Consider the following 23156-nt stretch of genomic DNA (forward strand, 5'->3'; position numbering starts at 1 on the left):
TTGGATGAAGTTGTAGGAGGAGATTTATTCATAGAATTTCAGTTTCAATTTTGTACTTACTTGAGGAGTTTTTGTGTGGTGATTTAGAATTTTTTTTCAATTTCACAAATTTCCTTTTGTGATGAGTTAGGTAATTCAAGGAATCTTTTTGTACTTTTTTTGAGGTACCGCAGAATTCGATTATTTTTTTTAGGAGGGAGGTGATATTAATTGCGAATGATGAATGAATATTTGAGATTATTCTGAGTCCATTTTTTGGTGTTAATTAGTATCAGTTTTTTTTTTTTTTTTTTTTTTTTTTGAAATGATTTTGAAACAATTTCTTTGACAAATTAATTTTCAAATCAACCAAAAAATTAAGTGACCAACTCGCAAACGAAGCGACTCATTGATTTAAAATGATTACCAATAAACTAAACAAAATGACTAGGCACCTAGAATAATTGAAATTTATAGGTACCTTAACTTATCGGAATTGATATTGTTCACAGTCCTACATCATACCACTTCTTTCCCTTCCCCCCTCACCCTCTAAACAGTTTTTTCACAATATATCTTTGATTCCCTTTCAGAGGATATTATTATTCTCTTGGTGAAGACTGAAGATAATGTTCTAGATAAGGGTGTTAGTGAAATGTGAGTAATTCGTGCAATTGTTCTGCGTGCGCCTTTCTACATCTTTTCATCGTAAATGTAACTAGTGTGGTATTTTTGTTGATGCACATTGCGCTTTAACGTAGTGTCTGTCGTGGTCTTGTTTATCACGTGTTCGTTCTTTCTGCATACGAGTAAATGTGACTTTTGTATGTGAAAGTATTGTTTGAACTATTTTTTGCCATTTCTACGTACATTACGAGACGATTATTAATGTTAGCAACATTTAACTGAAATACCGTGACCGATTTGAACTATTCCTAGCTGTTGAATAATTGGTGAGTACTGAGTACAATAGGCCTACTTACTTTCAAATATTAGGTAGGTACCTATTTATTGGGTAGCCTCGATCAAACTTCAATTAATCGCGAGTTTCTGTCTGTTTCGCCTCAGTTGAGTGTCACTTGGCAAAAATAATGCTGAAAATTACATCATAATAACATGTTAAATTTTACGATTCTATTGAATGGTAGGTGTTTTACATTGAAGTATATTAGAAAAAATGCTGCAAATTGTCAAAAAATCGTGAAATTTTGACTAGCTTAGCACTCCTTAAAGTAGACTGGAATTGCGATAGCAATGACCCTGGCTGACGTAGAATTTCAAATGCTATATCATTTGAAACGTGACCAGTTTCCCGAAAACTAAAAGGTTGGGTGGAGGATACAGAGCGAAAAAATTACTATTTTTTCAAAAACATTCATTGTAGGATCCAATGAAGGCTTCGCAAACGCTAAATCAATCCACATATTTCGCGATATTTCAATTTTTAGGAAATTCTAGTGCGATTGATGGGAGTGTTTTTAAGGAGCCAATTCATAAAAAATTACGAGCTAATACTTAGTTATAGGTATAGTCGGGGAGCCCGCTTAAGGATAAATTGCACCCCCCCCCCCGTCGATCCTCCGGGACAACTTTTTTCTTAAAGGGGGAGTCGTAAGGAACATTTCTAGCCCTTGTACTAAAAAAAAAGTGGCCCTACGTACAAAATGGCGGCCATTTTGATTGACAGGTCAGCCGAAATCGCAGATTTTGCGTTCCAAAATGGGACTTGCACAAAATTTTTCAAACTGTAGAAAGGTAGATCGAAAGATCATGCAAAAATTTATCACCTGTCAAAATTTCAAGTGCTAAAGTGCGTTTTTCGATTTTTGGTGAATTTTTGAAAATCAAATTTAGGCCAAAAATGAGGGAAAAAATCAAAATTTTACCAAATTGACCAAGAAAGCTGAAATTTGGGGTAGCCTACATCCTATTTTCGACATGCCAAATCGATTGGAACCTATTTCAAACCGTTTTGAGCAGTTCTGGAGCCTCCAGCAAATTTTCGAAACTCGAAATTCCCACAAAATTTCACCAAAATGGAGTTGGAAAGCTGAAATTTATTCTGCAAACTGATTTCAATACGCTACGAAGTCAACTACAGGGGGATTTCAAGTTGTTTTGGGGCATCCAGCGATTTTTTGAAAATTACTGGAGCCTCCAGTAGATTTTTCAAACTTTAAATTTCCTGAAAATTTCATCAAACGGAGATGAAAAGTCAAAATTTATTTTACAAACTAAGTAATTTTAATACGCTACGAAGTCGTCTGCTGGTGGATTACAAGTGATTTTGGAGCCTGCAGCCACTTTTTGAGAGGTCGTATGGTGTTTTTTGGAAAATTGAAATTCCCAAGAAGCAGCTGGAAGCTTCAAAACCATTTAAAACCATTTGAAACCACCATGTAGTCGACTTCATATCGTATTGAAATTAGATTGCAAAGTAAATTTTCAGCATGTCAACTCCATTTGGTAAAATGTTGCGGGAATTTTAAGTTTCAAAAATCTACTGGAGGCTCCAGTAATTTTCAAAAAGTCGCTGGAGGCTCCACAATGATTTGAACCCACCTGAAGTCGTCTTCATAGGGTGTTAAAATTGGAGTGTAGAGTAAATTTCAGCTTTCCATCTCCATTTGATGAAATTTTGTGACAATTTAAAGTTTCAAAAATCTGATGGAGGCTCCAGTAATTTTCAAAAAGTCGTCGGAAGCTTCAAAACGATTTGAAATCCCCCAGCAGTTGACTTCTTAGCGTACTGAAATTAGTTTGCAGAATAAATTTCAGCTTTCCAACTCCATTTTGGTGAAATTTTGTGGGAATTTCGAGTTTCGAAAATTTGCTGGAGGCTCCAGAACTGCTCAAAACGGTTTGAAATAGGTTCCAATCGATTTGGCATGTCGAAAATAGGGTGTACCCCAAATTTCAGCTTTCTTGGTCAATTTGGTAAAATTTTGATTTTTTCCCTCATTTTTGACCTAAATTGGATTTTCAAAAATTCACCAAAAATCGAAAAACGCACTTTAGCACTTTAAATTTTGACAGGTGATAAATTTTTGCTTGATCTTTCGATCTACCTTTGTACAGTTTGAAAAATTTTGTGCAAGTCCCATTTTGGAACGCAAAATCTGCGATTTCGGCCGACCTGTCAATCAAAATGGCCGCCATTTTGTACGTAGGGCCACTTTTTTTTTGAGTACAAGGGCTAGAAATGTTCCTTAGGACTCCCCCTTTAAGAAAAAAGTTGTCCCGGAGGATCGACCGGGGGGGGGGGGTGCAATTTATACTTAAGTGGGCTCCCCGACTAGTAGGTATTCGTATTCTCGTCGTCGTCGTTTCTTTGTAAGCGGTAGGCCTGTTGGCCTGTCTGCTACGGTGTGGAACCTGTTGAGGATGAGCCTGAGGTATCAGTGAGTTTCCTCCTTGGTCTCCCTCTGCTTCTCTTCCCCGTTGGTGTACAGGTGAATTTATTATAATTTTTTTTATCAAATTATGCCCTAAAAAATTATTTAATACCGATCTATTTTTTTTTGGGGCGGGGGAGGAATTTTTTTAACTTGAGCATTGTAAGTACAGATAAAAATATGACGTTCAAAAAGAAGTACCTATAGTGATTTTCTATGTTTTTACGAAAATTTATCGTTGAATTGAAGGAATTTTGCATTTAGGGTAAAAGTTCATAAATATCATGGAGATAATCATAGTTTACAGTTTACGTTGAAAATTAGGTAGGTATATTATTTTGAACCCTATCATGTACCGAAGAAGTTCGCAAGGCATGTTGTTTGGTGGCCAGCAAGTGATTCTGAATGCATCTTCAAACTTGCCATATTTTATTATTTTTATGGTGATGATAACCGTGACTAATTACGATCATTTCGATTCCAGCTTAGAACATGGAAGTTGAGATGAATCGCGAACTGGAAATTGCAGAAGTTAGACCACGAGTGTACGATATTCTTCATCCGACTCCAGTACCATTGGCACAACTGTCAGCTATTGTCACTAGCTTCGAAGTATGGCGCTATGAAATGAATACTCATCGTATGAGAAATAATTTGTCGGACTTTCTTGAAAATCGGGAATATTGTAATATCAAGTTGGAAACTATACTCCCCGATATACCACGTGTGATTAATGATCTGATCCAAGGATATATCAGAAAGTTTCAACGTTCAATAAAAAATTGGTTCGATAGTCATTCTAAATCAGTATTCACGTCCTATGATTCCTCCGAGAACTGTATTTTGAACGACTTCGATGATTTCGTGACAGATTTCAAAGGAGATGTGGATTATGTTCGGACAGCCGAACGTATGATGCGTTGTGATCGACTCGATGATACGGTGAAATTCAAAATCGCCTGTATATATTATTTTGAAGACGACATCAGACGAATTTGGCCATCTGTATTTGAAGCCATAACCTCGAGAGGTGTTAAATATAGAGGCGAACTGGGCTACTGGATTAACAGGCTCACAAATCAATTGGATAAAAAAGACGTTTGCGAAGATGACCATTTCGAGATTTGTGAATCAATTTTTGAGCACTGCGTAACTAGTGAAAATAGATCATCGATGGAGTATTTTTGGAATCACGTACGACCAGATAATCGACTAGAGAAAGCTTCGGTTATGCGCGATGGAAAATGCCTTGCCAGATTCATTTTGCCAAAACTGGACGATCTACAGCTTTCTGAATTTGTCAATACGTATGGCTGTTCCCTTATGACTGAATTGTTAGATTATCAACTCGCTGAGGGGATCGATATTGTACCAACTTGGATGTACATTAGGAATTATATGAACGAAAGCCCGTTTTTGGAACTTTCCGAATACATGTTGGAATGGTTAGCGTCCAATGATGAAAACAAGATTGCCAACAATAAACTATTTCTTTGTCGAGAAATATGGAACAGTGCTCCGCATAATTTAAAGAAATCGATAGTCAGAAAAATTCTATCCAACACTGAATTGTTTAATACGCTCGTCTCCCGTCTCAATAAAAATGGTATTTCAGAATCCACGCCGATGTTTGTCAAGCTGCTGTTAAACTTTCTTCCATCAGCCACTTTTGATGAAAGAAGCTCATTCTGGAATAACTACTGGCATCAGCTCATTGCACTCGCTCGATGCAAATACTTGCAACAATTTATAAAACTGTGCTTTGGAAACGAAGTTGATATAACTCGATTCAAGACAAATGTAATGGCCAACAGCGAGCACCTACGTCGGTTTTGTATTGCATTGGTAAAGGGTGCAAATTTTCAAAAATTTGAAAAATTGAATGACTTGGTGAAATTCTGCTATCCTGAGGTACAACAAGCGAGAAACTTCAAACAAGAATTACTTCAGTTAGCTTTGCTCGGTGAAGATTGTCAATTTAGTAATGCCATGGTCCGAAATGTTTATAATTTAAATCGCTTCATCAACAAAACTTATAATGGAGCTGAGCTATCCGTCGAGTTCAAAAATAAGCTCATGATGTCGCCAGCGTTTGAAAATTTCGTATCTTTGCGTGTTCGCTCGACTAAAATTTATGATTTAATTGAAATCAAGAAATTCGTTGAACAATTCAAACTGACTGAGCAAACTCTAGTGCAAATAAAAACTCGTGTTATTGATTCTTTTAAAGAGAGTTTAACTGGAGGTGGATCCAGCCGAGACTTATTGAAGAAGAAGAGTTTGAATTATTTTTTATTGTGGTGTTTAGAAAGTGATGCCGAAGTAGACGAATTTAAGCGTAACCATGCTAAGTAGGTATTAATAGTTGTTGAGAAAGACTGGTGAATCTTGTCAGTGCAAATTATTTCGTAAAATTTTTCTTCATTAGTTTATGTTTACTGTGTTTCGATGTACCTTATTCTTTGGTTTAGTTGAGCTGTTATGTGTACTTACTTATTCGTTACCTAAATTTGATTTACTTATTTTATTTATTTTATATAATCGGATATTAATTAACCTGATTGCTGCTTAAATAAGTATAACTACGAAGGGGCAAAGTTCGCAGTTTGTAAAACCTTGTGATTTTTAATTTTTTTTTTCGAGTTCATTTGCACGATGATTTTTTATTTTTTAATTTAATGTTAGCATCTGAGCGGTTATTTTATACCTATTTGTGAAAATTGCTGTGAAAATCGTTATTAATTTTTATCGCAGTTACGTTTTTATGTCTTATATCAATAAATCACTTAGTGAAGATCGTTTGAATTTATGTAGGTACTAATACAACTTTAAAATATTGAAGGATTTTGGTCAAATTCATGCAGTAAAGACATTCATGTCGAGTTGAAAGTCGCAAAATTTTTACCAGTTTTTTTCACTCCATCCCCTGTAATTTTTTAATACTTAATTATTGCCAATTTCAAAGTGATTTTCAACTCAATACCTTTAGAAGTCTTTACTGGATTTGGTCAAAATTTCCTAGCATTTTTTCCCCCCTCGTGAACTATTTAAATAAACGATTTCATTATATCTGCCAAAATACAACTGCGAAACAGTTACCCATTTTATCGTTCACAGTCTTACATCTACCAATTCTTTCCCTTTCACCCTCCAAACAGTTTTTCCTCGTAGGTACCAGTTCTACCTGCGTATTTCTATGTCTTTTCAAGTTTTCATCACCAGTGTGGTCTTTTTGTTAGATGCATTTTAACATCGTCTGGTTTATCAAGTGTTCGTTCATTTTTCGTGTGTGAAAGTGATATCTATCTGAACTATTTTTTGTCATTTCTACGTAGGTAGGTAGAGGTACGTACACGATCAATTATTATTTACATCATTATCAAGTGAAATATCGTGAACGGTTTCAGTATTCTTGGCTGTCGAATAATTGGTGATGGTGAGTACGTAAATTGTAGGGTAAAGTCACCAGTAGTTGAACAGATTTTTGATACTTTTTGATAAAAAACAATCTACAGCTCAAGTTGATATTTTTTTGAAAACTTTCATAAGTACATCTAAAAGAACACAGTTTTCCTTACATTTTGATTTGTGTTTCACATTCGTAAGTGCATTTTTGAGATTTTTACGATCATTTCAAAAAGTGTCCAAAAAAACCCAGTAATTGACACCCCGCTTATCGAGCATGAAAATGTGATTATGAATCAATCAAAAGTAGTTAGAAAGAAAGTGTATCTCATTAGCTTTCAAATGGCATAATAACCATCTCAAAATGTTCAAAATTGTTTGATAGAAAAATAATTGTAAAACACTTTGCAAAATTTTCATGGTGAAAATAAAAGTTGATAAAACGCAAAAAGTATGACTGATAATCATCACCTAACTCACGGCCAATAATAAGCGAGGTATGAATTAATTTTTAGTGCAATCAGTGTTTTCAATAATTACACTGGGACACCAAAATGGCGATTTTTGTGACGTAGGTGTCAACTACTGGATCATGTCAACTACTGGTGACTTTACCCTACTTGCAGATGATATTATATAAAATTTTTCTAAACCACGTTTAATTGTGTATGTGTAAATCGCAATCAAACTACAAATAATCGCGAGTTTCTGTCTGTTTCGCCACAGTTGAGCGTCACTTTTGCCAAAAATAGTGCTGAAAATTACTTACATCGTATGTTAAATTTTACGATTTTTTGAATGACATTTTGCATTGATGCATTAAACAAATTGCTACAATTCGCACAAAAATTGTAAAATTTTGGCATGACTTCAAAACAATTTGAAAATAACGAAGAACTGGTAATTTCAGCAATGTTCTGAAAATCGCGTGCATTATAGAACCAATACTAGGAACCTACCAGTAAAAAAATTAGTCGACTACAATTGCTGGAAACATCATTTTGAGTTTTATTATCTGAACAATCCGGAAAAATGGAGAAAGTCAGGGAATTTTACCCTTGAGAAGTCATATGTCAAGTTGATCCAAAATTTTCACTCCAATATCAGAAAACTTCATAAAATCAACCATTGCTTACTTTTGGTTTCGCCATTTGTGTCATGAATTTTTGCCAAAACATCGAAAAAAATGTTGATTTTTGCCTTCGATTGTCGAAAAGTGTGTTTTTTTCTGAAATTGCCGAAAAACGACATGTTTCTTTTTTCGAAATTTCCGAATGAAAGTCCTTTTTTTTGACAAACATGCCTTTTTGCCTTTTCCAAAAAAATTTCAATGTTCTGCCGAAATTGCCAAAAAGTATGTTTTTTGCTAAATTTGTCGAAAGAAAAAGTTGATGTTTTTTGTCTAAATTGTCTGGAGTCCTAATTTGTGTTTTTTTTTTTTTCAAAATTGTCTAATAGTCCATGTTTTGTCTTGAATAAAAAAGTTCTATTTTCACCAAAATTTCCAAAAAAACCGCTCACATTACTACCCATCCAAATTGTCAGAAGGTTTCATTTTTTGTTTGTTAAATTGTGAAAAATCATTCAAGTTAGGCTAAAATTGACATTTATTTTATTATTTAGGTTATTTACTGAAATTTCCGAGTCTCACAAGGGAACTACCTGAACCGACAGAAACGAAAATGAACGAATCAAAGCTAGATTGAAAGGGGACTACCTCAGGACCCCTAATCCAAAATTTGAAGTGCTGAAGTTGATTTCTCGATTTTTGGTGAATTTTTGAAAATTGAAAAATCCAAAAAATCATCAATTAAACCAAAAATAGAAAATAGTGATGAAAATTGAAATTTTCTCGGGAAGTAGTTCAGATGACGTCCCTAACTCATTTACAACTATCGAAATTCGCAAAACCTCAATTCGAGTCATTCTGGAGCCTCCAGCGATTTTTTATCATTTCTCCAGAAACTTGAAATAGCTCTGGAAGGGCTAAAAATCAACTTCAGCACAAATCACTTTATTTGGGGCCTATGTGGGTTGCCTTTAACCAATTTTTGGGGTTGTCGCGAAAATCGGCGTCTGCCAGTTCAGATGTGTATTTTTGCCCATTGGAAAAAATGCCAAAATTTGAAAATGTTAAATATTCCATCTTTTGCGATGCTACCTATCCGAAATCGAGCTTCGACCTATTTTTGACGTTCCGAATAGGTAAAACCCCCATTTCGACCATTCTGGAGCCTCCAGCGATTTTTTATCATTCCTCCAGAAACTTGAAATAGCTCTGGAAGGGCTAAAAATCAACTTCAGCATAAATCACTTTATTTGGGGCCTATGTGGGTTGCCTTCAACCGTTTTTTGGAGTTGTCGTGAAAATCGGGGTCTGCCGGTTCAGATGTGTATTTTGCCCATTGACTTGCACTTGTGCAGTACCAAGCAGGCACACATGTACTTTCTTTGGAAAAAACCACATGTTGGAGCTTGAATCAGGATAGGTAGCATCACAATAGATGGAATATTGAACAATTAAACATTTTCAAATTTTGCTGTTTATTCATTGCGCAAGTCAATGGACAAAATACACATCTGAACTGGCAGATGTCGATTTTCGCGACAACCCCAAAAATTGGTTAAAGGCAATCCACATAGGCCTCAAATAAAGTTATTTGTGCTGAAGTTGATTTTTAGCCTTCCAGAGCTATTTCCAAGTCTCTGGAGAAATGATAAAAAATCGCTGGAGGCTCCAGAATGGTCGAAATGGGGGTTTTACCTATTCGGAACGTCAAAAATAGGTCGAAGCTCGATTTCGGATAGGTAGCATCGCAAAAGATGGAATATTTAACATTTTCAAATTTTGGCATTTTTTCCAATGGGCAAAAATACACATCTGAACTGGCAGACGCCGATTTTCGCGACAACCCCAAAAATTGGTTAAAGGCAACCCACATAGGCCCCAAATAAAGTGATTTGTGCTGAAGTTGATTTTTAGCCCTTCCAGAGCTATTTCAAGTTTCTGGAGAAATGATAAAAAATCGCTGGAGGCTCCAGAATGACTCGAATTGAGGTTTTGCGAATTTCGATAGTTGTAAATGAGTTAGGGACGTCATCTGAACTACTTCCCGAGAAAATTTCAATTTTCATCACTATTTTCTATTTTTGGTTTAATTGATAATTTTTTGGATTTTTCAATTTTCAAAAATTCACCAAAAATCGAGAAATCAACTTCAGCACTTGAAATTTTGGATTTGGGGTCCTGAGGTAGTCCCCTTTCAATCTAGCTTTGATTCGTTCATTTTCGTTTCTGCCGGTTCAGGTAGTTCCCTTGTCAGTTTTTTTTTTTTTTTGTCAAAATCGTCAGAAAAAATTTCATGTTGAAATTTTCAAAAATCCTGCTTTTTGTTCTTGTGAAAAAATCACTGCTTTTCGTCAAAATCTATTTGCCCGAATTGTCAGAAAGTTTCATTTCTTTGGAAATTTATTAAATGGCAAAATATTTTAAGTTTTGGCAGAATCCCCCCCCCTCCTCATCGCTCCCTTAAATACGTGTGTTATGTTTTGCGTTGAAATTGCCGGAAGTCTCAGATTCGGGTCAGAATTGCCCAGAAAGTTCTATTTTATGTCTAAATCATTTTCAGTAGTTCTTAGTTTCTGTCAAAATCGCCAAAACGATTCTTCTTTTTTTATCAATAATTCATCAAATACGTTGTGCCACTTTCTGTTTGTGAAAAAAGCCACGTTTTTGTCAAAATTGCTTGATAAAATTAGTGTCTTTTTTGAGTTTTTTGCCCAAATCATATCAAAGTCCTCTTTTCTGCCTAAAATTGCCAAAAAAAAGTCGTGTTTTCTAATGTGAAATTCGAAAAAAAATTGTTTTTCGCCCAAATTGCTGAAAGAGTCTCATTTTTTTGTCAAAATTTTTATAAAGTACCCACTGTTTCTGCTATAATTGCAAAAGTGATATTGTTATACTTTTGCCGAAGTTGTTTTTGTAGAAAAAAATATTTGTTGCCAAAATATCTAAAAAAAGATTCAATTTTTTGTAAAAACTGTCAAAAATTTCAAAAAAAGTTCAATTTTTTCCAAAATTATCAAAAAGTTTTAGTTTTTGTCGAAATTGTCAAAATTTTAAATTTTCTCCAAAGAAGTTCGGTTTCCATTGTATTTGATTTTCAAAGACCAAAAAAAATTGTGAATTTTTGATTTTTGATTTCAGTATCAACCATGAAATAGAACGATACGATTTTTTTTTCAAGTACGTAGACGTACATATAAAAGTTGTTCAATAGCTAATTAGGTAGGTATACCTATTACTTTGAAAGTTTTTAATACTCATCATTACCTACTCTTAGATGCAATGCATTTTAACGTGGTCTGGTTTTGTGGTTTATCACGTGTTTGTTCTTTTTGCATATGAGAAAGTGATACTCGAACTACTTTTTATCATTTCTACGCAGGTAGAGGTACTATTATTAACAACATTTTCAAGTGAAATATCGAGAACGATTTTAAGTACCTAATCCTGGCTGCCGAATAATTGGTGAGTACGTACATTGTACTTGTAGATGTTTTTTAAAATTTTTCTTAACCACGTTTTGGCATTTTGCATCGAAGCATTAAAAAAATTCCAACAAATTCCCGAAAAATCGTGAAATTTCGACCGATTTAGCAAAAATTGCGTTTAGAAACGTCGAACTTGTTAGAATGACTTCAGAACTATTAAAAATAACGAAGAAAATTTTATTTTTTGACAAAAATGCTTTTTTGCTTTTTTCAAAAAAATTCGAGTGTTCGGCCAAAATCGCCAAGAAGTATGTTGTTTGCTAAAATTGTCCAAAAAGGTCGATGTTATTATAGCGAAAATTGTCATGGAAGTTCTATTTTTGGTGAAAATGGTCAGCAATCCTATTTTTGTTTTTTTGCCAAAACTATCAAAGAAGTCCATGTTTTGTTTTCACCTGTTTTTAGCCAATATTGTAAAAAAAAAAAAAACTCAAATTTGTGCCCATCCAAATTGTGAGAAAGTCCCTTTTTTTGTTAATTAAATTGTGAAAAATCCTTCAAGTTACGTCAAAATTATTATGTTACTTGCTAAAATTACTAAGAAACTCAGTTTTTTTAAAAAAATTGGTCAGTGTTTTTTGTTCTTGTGAAAAAAGCCCTGCTATTCGTCAAAATTACTGAAAGAAATCCCATTTTGTTCCCGAATTATCAGAAAATTAAAAATAGGTACGTGTATGTTCTGCGCTGAAATCGCCGGAATTCTCACATTTGGGTCAAAATTGCCCAGAAAGTTCTACATACGTATTATATAAGTACCTACTTATTATTCAATGTCAAAATCGCCAAAACAGTCCTTCTTTTTTTTTTACCAATAATTATGAAATGCATAGTGCCATTTTCTGTTTGTGAAATCAAATGATTTGGGCAAAAAAGAGACTTTTTTCAAGCAATTTTAAGGAAAACAGACCCTTATTTCAAATAGGTAGGTAATAAGTTTGTAAACGTACCTGAGTGTACCTACTGTGGCAATAAATTAAAACTTGACTGGTTTGTGAAAAAAGCCATGTTTTCCCTAAAATTGCTTGAAAAAAATTCTCTTTTTTGCCCAAATCATCTCAAAGTTGAAAGTCCTTTTTTCTCACTTTTGTCTATGAAATTGCTATTAAAAGTCGTGTTTTCTTTTAATGTGAAAAAATTTGTTTTTTCGCCCAAATTGCTGAAAGAGTCCCATTTTTTGTCGAAATTGTCAAAAAGTATCTACTGTTTCTGCCATAATTGTCAAAGCGATCCTGTTAGGAATACTTCTGCCAAAAAATTTCGTTTTTTTTTATTGTGTAGGAAATAATATTTCTTGCCTGAATTGATAAAAAAAAGTTCATTTTTTGGTAAAAATTGTCAATTTGTCAAAATTGTAAAACATTTCAATTTTTTTTAAATTTTCAAAAAATTTCCGTTTTTGTTAAATACTTAAGTTGTTGAAATTTTAGTAAAAATTGATTATATCATCTGTTGAATAAAATTTCGCAAAAATGACTTGAAATATGTCGTGGAAACAAAAAAATGAAAGTTTCAGAAGTGATACGTATCGCGTACTTTGAGAGGATAATCGACGAATGATGTCAAAATTAGTGTTGCTACTTTCAAAAACCTAAAAAAAAAAAAAAAAATAATTTAAAAACTAATTATCTAAGTATAACTACGAAAGGTATCGACGAGTTACAATTCTAAAAAAATTCTCAGTTTTAGTCCCGTTTATGTAGAATAACATATCAAAAAAATTAGACTTGCATTTTTTTTCATTTTCGATAAAAAAAAATTACTTACCTACAAGTTATTGGCATTTATTGCAAAAATATTTTTGAGATATTTTAGGTATCTACCTATGTGTAAGCCAACATGTGAAAACATTTCACCCCTTCCCTCCAATCTTCTCAGTATGTTTCACTCATATGCGATTTATTCGAGAAAAAAAAATTTTCAAAAGATTTTACATTGCCTCCAAAGAAGCTACGAGCATTTGAAATTTTTCAACTGCCAAGTAGAACTCTAAAAGTTGACTTGGATTGTGATAGCCATGGCCCCGATTGGCAGAATTTTAAATGCTATCTTTTGAAACGTGGTCAGTTTTCCGAAAAGTAAAAGGCTGAGTGGAGGATAGAGCGAAAAAAGAACTATGTTTTCAAAAACATTCGTTGTAGAATCTAATGAAGGCATCGCCAGTGCTGAATCAGACGACACGTTTCACGATTTTTTCAATTTTCAGGAAATTCTGGGGGTTGATGGGAAGTGTTTGAGGGGCCAATTCATAAAAAAACAGCGAGCTAATATTCGTATTTCTGGGTGAATTTATTACCTATATCCGATTTTTTGTTATTTTACGAAAATTTATTGTTGAATTATTATTTTTATTGCGATCACAACAGTGACTAATTACGATCATTACGATTGCAGGTTAGAATGGAAGTTGAAATGAATTTAGAACTGGAAATGGCAGAAGTTAGACCAAGAGTGTACGATATTGTCCATCCGACACCAGTACCATTGGCACAGCTGTCAGCTATTGTCACTAGCTTCGAAGTATGGCGCTATGAAATGAATACTCATCGTATGAGAAATAATTTGTCGGACTTTTGTAAAACTCGGGAATATTACGAGTATAATATCAAGTTGAAAACTATACTTCCCGATTTGCCATGCGTGATTTTAGATCTAATCCGAGAATATATCAGAAAGTTCCAACGTTCATTACAAGATTGGTTCAACCGTCATTATGAAACAGTATTCAAGTCCTATAATTGCTCGCAGAACTGTATTTTGAACGAGTTCGATGATTTCGTGACTGATTTCAAAGGTGATATTGATTACGATCGGACAGCCGAACGTGTAATGCAATGTGATCGACTCGACGATACTGTGAAATTCAAAATTGCCTGTATGTATTGCTTAGAAGACGACATCAGACGACTTTGGCCACCTGTACGTGAAGCAATAACCTCAATAGATGTTAATTCTTACGATTGTGATCAACTGCAATACTGGATTGGCATTCTCACAAATCAGTTGGATAAAACATACGTTTTCAAAGAAGATCATGTCACGACTTGTGAAGAAATGTTTCCGCGGTGCGCAACTAGTAAAAACAGATCATCGATGGAGTATTTTTGGAATCGCGTGCGACCAAATAGTCAAAGAAAGAAGGCTTCGGATATGCTCGATTACGACGACTCGTGTCTTGCCAGATTCATTTTGCCAAAACTGGACGATCAACAGCTTTCTGAATTTGTCAATACGTATGGCTGTTCACTTATGACTGCAGAATTGTTAGAACATCAAGTCGATGAGGGGATCGTTGTTATACCAACTTGGATGCACATCAGAGATTTTATGAATGAAAGCCAGTTTTTGGAACTTTCCCAATGTATGTGGAAATGGTTATTGTCGGATAATAGCCACTATAGGCTGCTATTTTTTTGTCAAGAAATATGGAATACTGCTCCGTATGATTTAAGACAATCGACAGTAAGAAAAATTCTATCCAACACTGAATTGTTTAATAGGCCTGAGCTCTTTTCCCAGCTCAATAATGAGAATTTTGTTAAGTTCCTGTTAAACATTCTTCTATCTGCGTCTATCGATGAAAGAAGCTCATTCTGGAATAACTGCTGGCATCATCTAATTGCAGTCGCTCGATGCGAATACTTGCAACAATTTATAAAACTGTGCTTTGGAAACGAAGATGCGATTACTCAGTTCAAGACGAACGTAATGCCCAACAGCGAGCACCTACGCCGGTTTTGTATTGCATTAGTAAAGGGTGCGAGTTTTGTAAATTTTGAAAAATTGAATGACTTGCTGAAGTTCTGTTATCCTGAAGCCCAACAAGCGAAAAACTTCAAACAAGAATTACTTCGGTTAGCTTTTCTCGGTGAAGATTGTCAATTTTGTAGAGACATTGTCCGAAATTATTCTTATAATTTAAATCACTTCATTAACGAAACTTACGGTGTCGCTGATCTATCCGTCGATTTCAAAAAGCAGCTGCTGATGTCCCCTGCGTTTGAAGAATTCATATCTTTTCGTGTTAACTCGAATAATATTTATTGTTTAACTGAAATCGGAGCTTTTGTCGACGTATTTAAACCAACTGAACAAACACTAGTGCAAATAAAAACTCGTACTATTGATTATTTTAAAGAGAGTTTAACTGGAGATCGATCAGGACGTGACTTATTGAATAGAAGAAGTTTAAATCGTTTTTTATTGTGGTGTTTGGGAAGTGATGCCGAAGTGAAGAAATTTAGGCATGACTATGCATTAAGAATTTATAGGAATGACTGGTGAATCTTGTCAGTTCGAGGGATTATTTTGTAAAACTTTTCTTCTTCAGTTTGGATTTGGAATGTTTTGTATTTCGATATATTTTTTCTGTTTAGTCGAGCTTTTATTCGTCAAATTTGATTACATAAGTTAAGATAGTTCGTTCATTTTTTGTGGTCGGATATTCAACCTGATAACCGCTTGATTATGAATGAGAAAAGTTCGAAGTTCGTAGGTCTAGGTACATACAACTAGGTACGTGATTTTTAATTCTAACAGGTTTTTATCAAGTTTATTTTCTCGACGTTTTTTTATTTTTATTTTATTATATTATTTTATTGGAGCAGTTTTCTCATGTTTGTGAAAATTGCTGGGAAAATCGTTTTTTTATGTCGCAATTAGGTACCTATATCAATAAAATGTTCATGTATATCTAGTGAAGATCATTTTAATCTATCTTGGTTGTTGGTACATAATATAAAAATTCTTTGAGGGATTTGATCGTAATAGTATAATGATGGTGAATTGTATTGCAAAAATATACCTACCTAATATCGGAGGATTTTAGTCAAAGTCAGTATAGTGACACTAGTGACCCTCATTTTGAGTTGGAAGTCGCAACATTTTTAGCTGTTTTTTTCATTCTATCCCCTGCAGTTTTCCAATAATTATTGCCTATTTCAAACAAATCAAAAACAGTAGGTGGGTAATTCTCAGAAAAAGGTAAAAATCGTGTACATGGCAAATTTCTCAAAGGTTTTAGCATGAATTTTTTTTTTTTTTTGGTCCATTCAAGGATCATCCCCCACACATTTCACATATGGTATTGAAATTTTTAGCCCCTCCTTTCATTGGTGTACATTCGGTTTTATACCCCAAATGTCCTTCGACTTGGCTGTCACACACCATGTTTTTGAAAATGAATGTTATAAAGTGTCATGAACTTCATTTTTTTTTTTGGAAAAATTGACACATTCTCATTATCTTAGAACACGAAGGTCCATTATTGTGCAAATGGCAATTGCAATAAGTCCATAGGAAGCTGACATTTCACATTTGAAAACTGTCACACACTTTTTGCGCAAATTTTAGAGCAATTTTCAATTATTTTTGGTAGCTTCCCAATCCAACATTTTTTTCTGGCGAGTGGCTGCACTGGTTCACTGTCCTCATAAAAATGTTACCCCGCAATGTTATTTTCAAAACCTACGCAATGGCTCGTTCTGATCTTACTTGTCTCTGAAAATATGATATTTCGCAAAATCGGTGTCCTTCGGCTTGCCTTTTTATTTACCCTGATGAACCCGTCAAAAACGATAATTAAGAAAGGGAAGTTATTCTACATGATAAGTACGCATTTATTACGTGTTCAAACTCGAATAATGTCCAGTTTAGGTAAGGCTAGAAACGAAAAAACGTTGAGATTGTCCTTCGGCTTGTTCAGCGCCCATTTGTCCTTCGACTTGGTCAAATTTCAGACAGCTGTAGGTTTTATCGCGCTAGTCGACATATTACACGATAATACAAGCAAAATTTGACATTTTCTCCCTCCCCACACCTCACCTCCAGCCCTACCAAAAAAATAAGTCCAGATTCGAACTTTGCGGCCTGAAAAACATGAATCGACATATTACACGATAATATAAGCAAAATTTGACATTTTCCCCCTCCCCACGCCTCACCCTCCACCTCTACATAAAAAATAACTCCAGATTCGAATTCTACGACCTCGAAAACATATCAATCGACATATTACACATCGATGAGGGTCGAATCCTAATTATCGCTGTTTTAGGGTGCCAGGGGTCCTCAGTGGGGGGGGGATTGAATTGAGGCCAACACTAGAACAGGGATCTGGGTCACCTATACAAATGATTCCCACTTGGAATTTTCCAAAAAAATGATTTTTATTTTTCAAAATTATGCACATCAAAATTGACCTTTTTTCTGAGAATTACCCACCTAACTAATGTTGAAAGTTCGAGAAGAAAATAATTTCAAAACACGAATTTTGAGATAGGATACATACTATGTACCTTTTGGAACCAGATCTTGGAAGTCGCAAAATTTTTAGCAGTTTTTTTTTACTCCATCAGCTGCAATTTTTTCAGTAATTATTGCCAATTTCAAACAAAAAAAAATCGAAAAATAAGGTGAAAACTCAGTAATTTTTTTTTTTTTTTTTAAATTGGCACCATTGCATTCCAGAATATTTCCTCAGGTTCAGGATGAGATTCAGAAACTACATTGTACCTACATATTTTTGACATCAATGTGGAAAGTTTGAGAAGAAGAGAATTTCAAACCTCGAATTTTCTCCAAGATGAGCGATTTGAAAATTATCCACCGCTCAGTAAAATGTTAGAAATGGGCTTGAATTTTGATGGCAATGGCCTATATATAGGTTGACGCAGAATCTGAGATAGGTACTGCCTTTTAGAACTTGACCAGTTTTTCAAAAACAAATAACACGATTTTTTTCGAAAATGTTCCCTCTTTGAAGACCAATATTCTCTCTCCCCCCCTCCCTAAGGGAAACTTCGGAACTGCAATTTTTCTAAATGATTTTCAACTCAATATGAAAGTCTGTTTTGAATTTGGTCAACATTTCCTAGCATTTTTTTCCCTCGTGAACTATCCTAATATGTAGGTACACGATTGCATTATCTGCCAAAATACAACTGCGATATTGCTATTGTTCACACTTCACAGTCTAAATGGTAACATCTACAAATTCTTTCCCTTTCACCCTCACCCACTAAACCGTTTTTTCACAATGTATCAGTTCTACGCGCGTATTTCTACGTCCAGGTATTTATAATTCGTAACCAGTTTGGTCAGTTTGGTGTTTTTGTTAGATGCATCTTAACGTGGTCTGGTTTATCACGTGTTCTTTCTTTTTGCATAAGTATGAGAAAGTGATATTTGAACCATTTTTTGTCATTTCTACGCAAGTGAAATATCGTGAACGATTTTTAGTACTCCTGGCTGTCGAATAATTGGTGAGCACGTAGTATGTACCTACATTGTACTATTGTAGATATTGCCTACCTATTTAGTGTTTTTCTAAACCACGTTTTGGCATTTTGCATCGAAGCATTAAAAAAATTGCTGCAATTACCAGAAAATCGTGAAATTTCGACCAATTTATCAAAAATTGCGTATAGAAACGTAAAACTTGTTAGAATGATTTTACAACTATTACAAATAGGTAACCAAGAAACGATCATTTTAGCAAAATTTTTAAAAATCACGTGCATTAGAGAATATTAGGTGCTTATACCAGTAAAAATTTACTTAATTTGATCTGTTATTGAATATAATTTCGCAAGAATTACTTGAAATGTCGTGGAAACAAAAATATCAGAATGAAGAACTAGGTATAACTTTATGGTAAAAATTTGTCAAAAATAATAAAGTTAGTAGAACTGAGATACTTCTAGTTAAAATTAGTGGGTAATCAATTGCTTGAAACATCTTTCTCTGAACAATCCAGAAAAATGGGAAATGTCAAGGAATTTTAGTTTTACTCCTCTCGAAAAATTAAGGTAAAGTCGAGCAACTCCAAAATTTTCAGTCCAATACCAGGAAATTTTATAAAATCAACTATTTCTTACCTTGGTTTCCCCAATTTTGTTTTGAATTTCTGCCAAAAAATCCAACAAAAATATGCTGATTTTTGCCTTCGATTGTCGAAGAAGTTAGGTTCTGAAATCGTCGAAAAAACACACGTTTTTTTTCAAAATTTCCGAATAAGGGTCGTTTTTTTAATAAAAATGCTTTTTTGCTTTTTTTCAAAAAAAATCCAGTGTTCTATCAAAATTACCAAAAAGTATGTTTTTTGCTAAAATTAATTGTCGAAAAGTTTTATTTTTGATTAAAATTGTCAGCAGTCCTACTTTTGTGTTTTTTTTTTGCCAAAACTGTCAAAAAGTCCATGTTTTGTTTTTAATAAAAAAAAAGTCCTATTTTTTCGCCCATATTTGTACCTATACCCATCTAAATTGTCAGAAAGTTCCATTTTTTGTTAATTAAATCGTGAAAAATCCTTTAAGTTTGGCCAAAATTGACAAATATAATATTAATATCATTATTTGCTGCTTGCTAAAATTTCCAAAAAGCTCAGTTTTTTTTTCAAAATGGTCAGAAAGTTTCAAGTTGAAATTTTCAAGAGCCCTCCTTCTTGTTCAAGTGAAAAAAGCCCTGCTAATCGTCAAAATTACTGAAAGAAGTCCCATGAAAAACGAGTCTCTTTTTTGCCCAAATCATCTGAAAGTCCTACCTACTGTTTCTGTCATAATTGCCAAAGTGATCTTGTTGGCTGTTGTAGGTATACGTTTGCCAAAGTTGTCCAAAAGTACAGTTTTTTACTTGTGTAGAAAAAAATATTTTTTGCCAGAATTGCTGAAAAAAGGGTTCATTTTTTTGAAAAAATTGTCAAAAAGTTCTTTGTTTTGTCAAAATTGTAAAACATTTTAATTTTTTCCAAAATTTTCAAAAAGTTCCCGTTTTTGTTAAAATTTTAACATCTATTTTCTTTTTTTCTTTTTTTTTTCGAAATTTTTCAACTTTAGCATTGTAATTAGTATTGCTGAAAAAAGGGTTCATTTTTTTGAAAAAATTGTCAACAAGTTCTTTGTTTTGTCAAAATTGTAAAACATTTTAATTTTTTCCAAAATTTTCAAAAAGTTCCCGTTTTTGTTAAAATTTTAACATCTATTTTCTTTTTTTCTTTTTTTTTTTTTTTTGAAATTTTTCAACTTTACCATTGTAATTAGTACAGATACAAATACGCCGTTTTAAAAAAAAACACAATTTTTTGTGTTTTTACGAAAATTTATTGTTGAATTGACGGAATTTTGCATACTTGTGGCAAAAGTTCATAAATGTAAATTGTCATGGAGATGGTTAAGGTACCTATTATTTTGAAAAATAGGTATTTAATTCTCATCATGTACTTAAACCGAAGAAAGGCACAATGCATGTTGTTTGGTGATCAGCATATAATAATTCTAAATGCATCTCAAACCTTGCCATGTTTTATTATTCTTATAGTGATGATAACCGTGACTAATTACGATCATTCCGTTTCCAGATTAGAATGGAAGTGGAGATGAATATGGAACTGGAAATGGCAGAAGTTAGACCACGAGTATACGATATTCTTCATCCGACTCCAGTACCATTGAAACAACTGTCAGCTATTGTCACTAGTTTCGAAGTATGGCGCTATGAAATGAATACTCATCGTATGAGAAATAATTTGTCGGACTTTTTTGAAAATCGGGAATATTGTAATATCAAGTTGAAAACTATACTCCCCGATATTCCACGTGTGATTAATGATCTGGTCCAAGAATATATCGAAAAGTTCCAACGTTCATTAAAAGAATGGTTTAATCGTCATTATGAAACATTCAGGTCTTATAATTCCTCTAAACGTGAAAACTGTATTTTGAACGACTTTGATGATTTCGTGACAGATTTCAAAGGGGATGTGGATTATGTTCGGACAGCCGAACGTATGATGCGTTGTGATCGACTCGATGATACTGTAAAATTCAAAATCGCCTGTATATATTGTTTTGAAGACGACATCAGACGTATTTGGCCATCTGTATGTGAAGTAATAACCTCGAGAGTTGTTAATTTTACTGATGAACTGCAATACTGGAATTACTGGATTGGAATTCTCACAAATCAGTCGGATAAAACAGACGTTCGCGAAGATGACCATGTCGCAATTTGTGAATCAATTTTCGTGAATTGCGTAACTAGTGAAAATAGATCATCGATGGAGTATTTTTGGAATCGCCTACGACCAGATAATCGTTTGGAGAAAACTTCAGATTTGCTCGATAACGATGACGAATGTGTTGCCAGATTCATTTTGCCAAAACTGGACGATCAACAGCTTTCTAAATTTGTCAATAAGTATGGCTGTTTTCTTATGACTGAATTGTTAGATTATCAACTCGCTGATGGGATCGATATTGTACCAACTTGGATGTATATTAGAAATTTCATGAACGAGAGCCAGTTTGTGGAACTTTCCGAATACATGTTGATATTTTTAACGTCCAAGTTAGGCGGCGATAATACTCATAAGCTATTTTTTTGTCGAAAAATATGGAACAGTGCTCCGCATTATTTAAAGCAAACGGCAGCGAGAAAAATTCTATCCAGCACTGAATTGTTTAATAAGCTCGTTTCCGGTCTCAATAAAAATGGTATTTCAGAATCCACGCCGATGTTTGTCAAGCTCCTATTAAACTTTCTTCCATCAGCCACTTTTGATGAAAGAAGCTCATTCTGGAATAACTGCTGGCATCAGCTCATTGCAGTCGCTCGATGCAAATACTTGCAACAATTTATAAAACTGTGCTTTGGAAACGAAGTTGATATAACTCGATTCAAGACAAATGTAATGGCCAACAGCGAGCACCTACGTCAGTTGTGCATTTCATTAGTAAAGGATGTAAATTTTGGCAAATTGAAGGACTTGCTGAAATTCTGTTATCCTGAGGTACAACAAGCGAGAAACTTCAAAAAAGAAATACTTCAGTTGGCCTTGCTCGGCGAAGATTATAAATTTAGTTGTAGAGAGAGGGACATTGAGCCATATGCTTATGTTTTAAATAGCTTCATCAACAAAACGTACAATGATGCTGATCTATCCGCCGAGTTCAAATATATGCTCATGATATCCCCTGCGTTTGAAAAATTTGTATCTTTGCGTGTACGCTCGACTGATATTGGTGATTTAATTGAAATCAAGAGATTCGTTGAAGAATTTAAACTGACAGAACCTACTCTAGTGCAAATAAAAACTCGTATTATTGATTCTTTTAAAGAGAGTTTAACTGGAGATGGATCCAGCCGAGACTTATTGAAGAAGAGAAGTTTGGATTATTTTTTATCGTGGTGTTTGGGAAGTGAAGCCGAAGTAGAAGAATTTAAGCGTAACCATGCATTAATAGTTGAGGAAGAGGAAGAGGAAGAGGAAGAGGAAGACTGGTGAATGTTGTCAGTGCGAGGGATTATTTTGTAACATTTTTCTTCATCAGTTTACTTAGAAGTTTTTGTGTTTCGATGTATTGTTTTGGTTTAGTTGAGCTTTTATTCGTTAAATTTGATTTATATACTAAACTTGGTTTAATTGTTTGTAATCGGATGATAGCCGCTTGAATACGAAGGGTAAAAGTTCGCAATTTGTTCAACCTCATGGTTTTTAATTCAGTATTTTGTCGAGCTTATCGGAGCTGTTGTCTTATATTTGTGAAAGTTGCTGTAAAAATTGTTTTTAATTTTTATCGTAGTTACGTTTATGTCAATTATATCAATAAATCATTTAGTGAGGAATGAGGAGGGTCGTTTGAATTCATTTTGATCGTAATAATATAGATGACTCGGGTTGATTGCAAAAAGAAAATGTGGAAGGATTTTGGTCAAATTCAGTTCGCGTTGGAAGTCGCAAAAGTTTTAGCAATTTTTTTCACTCTATCGTCTGCAATTTTTTCAGTAATTATTGCCAATTTTTAAAATAATCGAAAAAAATAGGTAAAA

General features: G+C 34.0%; 2 protein-coding genes across 7 annotated transcripts; both read left to right on the forward strand.

The window, feature by feature from the left end:
* Nucleotides 1-586: 586 nt before the first annotated feature.
* LOC135848256 (uncharacterized) lies at nt 587-22956 on the forward strand. Of its 4 annotated transcripts, none has more exons than XM_065368119.1 (2): nt 587-932; nt 3859-6168. In XM_065368119.1, exon 2 carries the CDS (start codon nt 3867-3869, stop codon nt 5727-5729), a length of 1863 nt encoding a protein of 620 aa, XP_065224191.1. In that variant the 5' UTR covers nt 587-932; nt 3859-3866; the 3' UTR covers nt 5730-6168. The 4 variants fall into 4 exon arrangements, with proteins under 4 accessions (XP_065224191.1, XP_065224189.1, XP_065224190.1 ...); XM_065368117.1 differs by lacking the exon at nt 3859-6168 and adding an exon at nt 20686-22956 and having other exon boundaries at nt 617-932; XM_065368118.1 differs by lacking the exons at nt 587-932; nt 3859-6168 and adding exons at nt 18356-18603; nt 20686-22956.
* Nucleotides 6487-16033, forward strand: LOC135848257 (uncharacterized). Of its 3 annotated transcripts, XM_065368122.1 has the most exons (3): nt 6487-6810; nt 11228-11310; nt 13725-16033. In XM_065368122.1, exon 3 carries the CDS (start codon nt 13731-13733, stop codon nt 15612-15614), a length of 1884 nt encoding a protein of 627 aa, XP_065224194.1. In that variant the 5' UTR covers nt 6487-6810; nt 11228-11310; nt 13725-13730; the 3' UTR covers nt 15615-16033. The 3 variants fall into 3 exon arrangements, with proteins under 3 accessions (XP_065224194.1, XP_065224192.1, XP_065224193.1); XM_065368120.1 differs by lacking the exon at nt 11228-11310; XM_065368121.1 differs by lacking the exon at nt 11228-11310 and having other exon boundaries at nt 6487-6719.
* Nucleotides 22957-23156: the final 200 nt, after the last annotated feature.

Source organism: Planococcus citri, chromosome 5 (genome assembly GCF_950023065.1).
Source record: "Planococcus citri chromosome 5, ihPlaCitr1.1, whole genome shotgun sequence".
Lineage (NCBI taxonomy): Eukaryota > Metazoa > Arthropoda > Insecta > Hemiptera > Pseudococcidae > Planococcus > Planococcus citri.

What these genes read in the sequence shown, in the direction of transcription:
- LOC135848256 (XM_065368117.1), top strand. Translation starts at nt 20,692, where the DNA reads ATGGAAGTGGAGATGAATATGGAACTGGAAATGGCAGAAGTTAGACCA.